Raw genomic sequence first — 6,808 nt, 5'->3', positions numbered from 1 at the left:
TGTAGTTCGAGGCGGGGAGGGGAAAGGTTGGTGCGTGGGGTCCGATGGGGCTTTTGCGCGCCGTGTTGGTTAGGTCCACCTTGCAAGGTTAAATCGAATCGACTCGCCGTCAGTCGCTCTCGGATATGAGCACCTTGATCGCAGCACCGCATCGTAGAGATACAATATGGAATTTGGATTATACATTTATGATAATGGTTACATTGAATTATAGTATGTTTGCTCTACCATGTGTGCTCTAGTTGGTTTAGGCAAATAGTAGATTATAGTTAATCTATATAGAAACTGGAGCTAAAATATTGAAAATAAGGATCCACCTTTTGGATGCTTTTTCTGCAAAATAAACCACCAGCCAAATGCCTTGCATGTCTAGATATGTGGGCTAAGTATACCCAATAGTCGGGTAAGTCTTGCTGAGTATTAGTTGCTCAGGGTTTGTTGTTTACCCTATTTCAGGTTAGGAGCTAACTAGGGTTTACATCGGTGGGCTCGATGTGGCGCCTTGTCTTCACGTCTCGGTAGTCCTCGACTTATCTCATTAGTTTTATTTATTCTCTAGTAAAAATGCTCTGTAAATTAGATTCTCTTCCGCTGCTATCTTTTCTTTTGTAAATTTTAAATTTAAAGCTGCTTTGTGCAAGCCTTAATATTATTTACTATTTTGTAAGTTTTTATCATGTTGGTACCCTCTGCGCTCGCCTTTGTGCGGGACTTCTGGTGTGTTTCGATCAGCATGTGGGTTAGAAACAGCCTGTCAAGTTACATTTAATTAAGCTAATACGTCAAATAATGACGGTTACGCTTAATTAAATGTTTTAACTGTGCGGGTCTGTCACATGGCACCGCCCCTCGCAAACACCCCGAGTCCCCGACAGACAGACACTACACAGACACAGTTCTGTCCAGTTCACACCACTGTCATTTAGGAGTAGTTCACCAAGGAGCGGTACGTGGCTCCGGGCTTCCAGCCGGCGGGGATGACGTTGTTGGCGACGAGGACCTTGCCGGAGTCGGAGGTCAGCCGGAGCGAGAAGGGCGCCCTCAGCGCCTTGCCGGTGTTGGAGTTGTAGCGCCACAGCGCGCCCCAGTTCTGCACCATCGGCGTCCAGGTGCTGCACCCGGCCTCCATCAGGTCGACGGCGTTGAGGTCGCCGTCGCCGGCCTCGAACTCGACCAGCACCTCCATGTAGAACGGGTTGGAGCCCTGGTCCACCCGGAAGGCGATGTTCACGCCGCTGTACTTGCACGGCACCCTGCCACGCACGAGAGCGGTAAGCCGGTAACTAGATATGAACTCCGTAGTCCGTACTGAGAGCGAATTCTGAACTTGTCTGTACGTAGCGGCGCAGGCGCGTACCTCTTGTACTGGACCTTGAGGATTCCGGCGGCGCGGAGCCTGTCGGCCATGCCGGGCTTTGCCATGGCGCCCATGGAGGTGCCGCTCATGTCGAAGTGGGCGGCCTCGGCGAGGCAGACCCCGCCGGGGCACTCGTCGGTGATGACCACGGTCGCCGGCTGCCCGGAGCACGCCGGGTTGCTGTTGCATTTAACCTGCGTTACGCGCGCCACATGAAAGCATTCGGTTAGCAGTTAGTACCAGTGCCCACCACTTTCCACCATGAATGTACTTGTTATTTAGACTTCAGACTGTGTGCGAGACCTCGTAGCACGCGCCGCATCCCTTGCCTCCCTTGAACAGAGACGGGCTCCCGGCGGCGATCATCGACGAGAACGGCCGCTGGCCAACGGCGGTCTGGTAGCCGCAAGCGCCGCCTGCATATACAAATTTGCCCCGCTCCATGTCAACGCGACGTGCAATGCTAACCGACAGACAATAGAATAAGCAACCGCGCACTAACCGTCGCTGCCGTCGCCGTCGGGCGCGCCATAGTACGTCGCTGCCGTCGCCGTCGGGCGCGCCATAGTACGTCGCGCCGGCGGACAGCCAGCCGCCGGAGCCGTAGGGGTAGGAGGCCGAGGGGGTAGCGGTGTGGTTGCTGCGGCTCCTGACTGCTGGCCTGTGCGTCGACCGCCTGTGCCTTGGTGGCCTGGCGAGCTTGCGGGTGCAGGCAATGGGGCTCACTAGAAGCGCGAGCACGACCACTGCGCCGAACAGTAAGGTGTAGGACTTCACCATTGCTACTGCCGCAAGCTTTCTCACTTGCTGCTTCTTCTGAGCTAAGCACTGGTAGCCGGGAAGAGGCTCTGAGCTAGGAGCTGAGCTCAGCTCGAGTGTTTGCTTGGTGAGTTGCAGGAGTCGCCACGAGTGGGTTATTTATAGGCAATCTGCTGGGGATGGGGACGTGTACTACGTGGCAAGAAAAAATGGGGATCCTGCCGCGCCGGCCCAATTATGGGGCAGAACGTGACGAGTTGGTGTTAGAGGAGAAAAGATAGACTAAACTAACCATTATACAGTACAGTTCTTATTCTGCAGACTTCAGTACCTACCAAATAATGCTGCGAGATACAGTAGAATAATGCAAAATGCACGTACAATTGGAGAATGCCTATTAAAAATGTGTATCATTGGAAAGCACGTGTTGATAATTCTGAAGGCGTGCTCTTGTGTCTTGTAAGCGAAACTTCTAGTGCTACTGAACAGCAGATCCCTATTGTATGAGTTGCATACTTTAGCTACCATTGTGTCGTATCGCTGAGAAGGATTCAAATGCGAGCAGTGAATTTAGAGGCGAGCGAACGCATAAACTTTAAACTAGATAAATTATGAGGTCATCCCAGTGCAAAATTTGCTCGTATTATCATGGAAATGGCAGGTGGAGTGCTAAATCACAGTAAAGCAACGAACTAGCCGCAGTTGGTGGTCGAGCGTGATTTCAGGAGCAATTTGACCCAAGGTGATCGCCTGGTTATAATGATGTGTTTAGTTCACGAAAAAGTTTGAGTTTTGGTATTGTAACATATTTCGTTATTATTTGACAATTAATGTCCAATCGTGGACCAATTAGACTTAAAATATTCGTCTGGTATGAAACAGTTAAACTGTGTAATTAATTTTTTTCAACCGCATTTAATGATTTATGCCTGTGTTCGAAGATTCGATGTGATAGATATTGTAGAAATTTTTTGAGAACTAAATATGACCTAATAATTATTAGCACCAAGCTGAAGGAACCCACATCCCTTGAATGATGGAGATGGATTCACTTTCTCCAGCGCCCAAGATCCGCACAAACAGATGAAATCTCTCGAGGCAGGCACTGATCATCACCCGTCAGTCAGTTAGGTAGGTAGTTAGGATCACACGGATTAATATTGAATCGCAGGCCATTGGTCCCAATTTGATACGTTCCTTTGATCCTTCCTCAAATGCACGGTTGGCTGGCTCATGATTCTGTCGTCCTTCAGTCGGAATACTCTCTTTACCACCGAAGCTCTCCTGTGACCCTGTCACGGACGAGCGTGGATGATGCGTCGGCCGGAACGAACCGATCATTCTTCAGGCAGCAAAAGGAGAAGGTTTGTAGCTTGCTACGTCTGCAAACTCCGATCCGCCGACGTTTTACAACTAATTTAGATCAGAAAATTTGTTTCTGAGTTAGATGTGGTTCCTAGCACGGTCTTGCACCATGCGATCGTCAGCCTTTGCCACGAATAGCGTTGCTGATGGTTTGGGTTGAAATGGATTTAATGAATTGGGTTTTGATATGGATTGTGTTCGGGTGGATTTAAATGGGTTGTATTAGCTAATGGGGTGGGGTGGAGTGGGTTCTATGTAAATATGGATTGTGGTAGATTGGGGTGGGCTGAAATGAATTTTTATACAAAATAATATGACTATATATAAATATCGGTCCCGTAAAAGACGGACCCTAGAAATAAAACCTCGCGTTCACATTATAAATTTTTATCGAGATTGATTGAATTTGTTGGAGATGACTCAATATGATTAGCAGCTACTTTATATAAAGCAATGTGGCTAGAATTACACATGGGTCTCATATCAAGAGCCGAACTCTAGAAATAAAACTTCACATTCGCACTCTAAAATTTTATTAAAATTGACTGAAATTTGTTGTAGACGACTCAGAATGACTAGGAGCTACTCTGTGTAAAGCAGCGTGGCTAGAATTACACGTGTATCCCACGTCAAGAACCGGACCCTAGAAATAAAACATCGCGTTCACACTATAAAATTTTATCAAAATTGATAGAAATTTGTTGTAGATGACTCTGTATGACTAGCAGCTACTTTGTGCAAAATAGTATGGCTGGAATTACACGTGGGTCCCACGTCAAGAGCCGGACCGTAGAAATAAAATCTCGCGTTCACACTATAAAATTTTATCGAAATTAACCGAAATTTATTGGAGATGACTCAGTATAACTGAAAGTTACTCTGTGCAAAACGGTGTGGCAAAATCTATACTATAAATTATTTTTGGGAAACAAGTTCTTATTGGGTTGTAACCATAATTTGGCTAATAGTTTGTTATATCATGAGCTGAAATGTTTGGGTTGGATTGGTTGGTGGTGGTGGTGGTTTGAAGTGGTGTGGGTAATATTATATTCTCTAATATGAGTGGATTGGTGTGGGTATTGGCCCTGTTTGGATACTTGGTTAGAAATTAGAGTTAGAGTTAGTTTGTAGCTCTAGACTAACTCTCAACTAACTCTAACTTGAGTGATGTTTGGATATAATGGTTAGAGTTAGATTAAAGTCACTTTTCCAATCATTTGACTTATTTAAAGCCTCTTTTCAGCTGGATCTGGTGTGACCAGCTCTTGTGTGGCCTCCTGCCGCTCACAAACGCCGATGCTGATGTTCTCCATGTTCGGGGAGCCTCCTCCTGCTCCAGGGACGTCGAGTTGTTGGTGGTCGTCGTGAAGCTGCACACGTCGTCGGCCCCGGTGCTGCAGCCGTACAGCGTGATCAGCGCACTGTCGCCACGGCGGCCGGGCGCGACGCTCCCCTAGTTGGCGCACACCAGCCCGTCCTCGCCGCCCACCCGCGCGCTTCCTCCTCGACGCGTCGGCCCCCTCTGCCGCCTCGTCGGCCCTCGCGGCGCAGGGCACCAGCGCGTCCGCGCCCGCGCGCGCCACGGCGGCGGCGGCGCCCGCCCCGACCCCGACCCAGGGGCGCGAGGTGCACCGCATGAGGCGAGAGGAAGTGCGACCGCGTGGCGGCCTCGCCGACCACCGCCTCGAGCGTCTCGCAGTCCTCGGGGGCGCTCGTAGTGGATCTTGGCCGGCGCTCCAGGAGAGCTCTAGGGGCCGGCGCTCGGAGTGAATTTTGGTCAGCGCGCTCCAGGCGAGCTCCTGGGGCCGGCGCTTGGGTGGATCTTGGCCGGTGCGCGGTCCAGGGGCGGCGGCGCTCCGGGACGGACCTTGGGCGGCGTGATTTGGCGCAGCTCTGGGGCGGATCCATGGCCGGTGGCCAGCCGGGCGGCGTTGGGAGGCGCGGCGATGGGCAGCGCAGGGGGGCCGACGAGGAAGGGTGCGCTGCAGACGGCTAGAGCGATTCGGCCACAGACCGATCCAGAGAGAGGAAAGAAATGTGGACCCCACCACTCTAACCCAAATAAGCACTCTTTAGAGGGGATAATTTTTTAGTTGGGTTAGATGTATCTAACCAACTCTAACCCACCCTATTTGGCTACTTTTCGGTTAGATGATCCCAATCTAACCCAATCTAATTCTAATCCATGGATGCAAACAGGGCCATAGTTTGATTTCCAACCCATTTGCAGCACGAACCACCTTTACCAAGCATCCTTCGCAAATCGCAACTACACACACAAAGATCTTTTGCGGTGCTCAGGAGGAATGCAGGCCTGTGCTATGCCGTAGAGCAGTACAGTTCAGAAAGCAAAGGATTGGTATCGAAACTTCTCTAGCCCCTCAAAGCACCCCGCCTGGGCCGTTATATGCTTATTACTAAACTTGTCGGCCCACTGCACTACATCAAACTTCTACTTTTGATCGGTGGCTGGTATAGTAGTTGAAGCGACCCCATAGGCACATGGGCGCAGGCCGTGTATCTGCCTCTGGATCAGATTCGGTGGGTGAAATGGGACTACAGCAATCAGTGTATATGCTTTGTAGTGTTTCAGACCTCGTAAGTTTGGAGTCGAAACAACTTGGAATTAACTATTTCATATCAGAACAAAAATTTAGGGGACTTAATTTAACTGTGGACCATCACCTATATCATGATATCACGTTATTCCGTATTGATAGCACTCCTATAAAAAGACATTTTCATGAAACAAAAAGTGTCAAGATATTGACAGTGTTCTGGGAAATTTTCAGCTTGCAGCCAGGAATTTGATTCTAGAGCAAAGCAAATGAGTTAGCTTTTTCTAGTATCATGCAGCTTCTCTTGCAAGCAAGGTTAGAATTATGATCACCTGTGACAAAACTTAAAAGGAGCGACAAATGCCTGAAAATGAGTTCCTCATCTTTTAGCCTCTTTTAGACAAATGATCCAAACGGGTGGGGGCTATATAGGGGCTAAAGTGAATTAGCATCCCTTAAAAAATTAGCCCTCCAAAATATGCTTATTGGGGCTATTTCAGCGTGGATTTCACCAAAAAATTACTTTTCAACACAACCCTCATGCATGGAAAGTAGAACCAATGATCAAGATATATACTTTAATCCTCAAATTAGCTCATGGATCCAAACAACTTTAGGAGGCTAAACTTTAGAGAGCTAATTCAATGGACTAAACTTTAGCCCTCAAATTAGCCCAAGGGCTAGCTCTCCCAACAGGGCCCCTGAATATTTAGCCCAAAGGGCTAGTCCTGTTTGGAACATTAGTCCAGGAATAATTTTGAGGGCTAAT

At 48.8% G+C, this 6,808-nt stretch overlaps 1 protein-coding gene across 1 annotated transcript; it reads right to left on the bottom strand.

Annotated features, from left to right (window-relative positions):
- Positions 1–824: 824 nt before the first annotated feature.
- LOC120654183 (expansin-B11-like) lies at positions 825–2,227 on the bottom strand. The gene is made up of 4 exons (XM_039931725.1): positions 1,896–2,227; positions 1,661–1,775; positions 1,358–1,551; positions 825–1,253 (listed from the first exon to the last, which is right to left on the bottom strand). Exons 1-4 carry the CDS (start codon positions 2,135–2,137, stop codon positions 923–925), a joined length of 882 nt encoding a protein of 293 aa, XP_039787659.1. The 5' UTR covers positions 2,138–2,227; the 3' UTR covers positions 825–922.
- Positions 2,228–6,808: the final 4,581 nt, after the last annotated feature.

Source organism: Panicum virgatum, chromosome 1N (assembly GCF_016808335.1).
Source record: "Panicum virgatum strain AP13 chromosome 1N, P.virgatum_v5, whole genome shotgun sequence".
In the NCBI taxonomy this organism is placed as follows: Eukaryota; Viridiplantae; Streptophyta; class Magnoliopsida; order Poales; family Poaceae; genus Panicum; species Panicum virgatum.
Note: the sequence above shows the minus strand (reverse complement) of the source record. Positions and strands in the feature narration are given on the sequence as shown.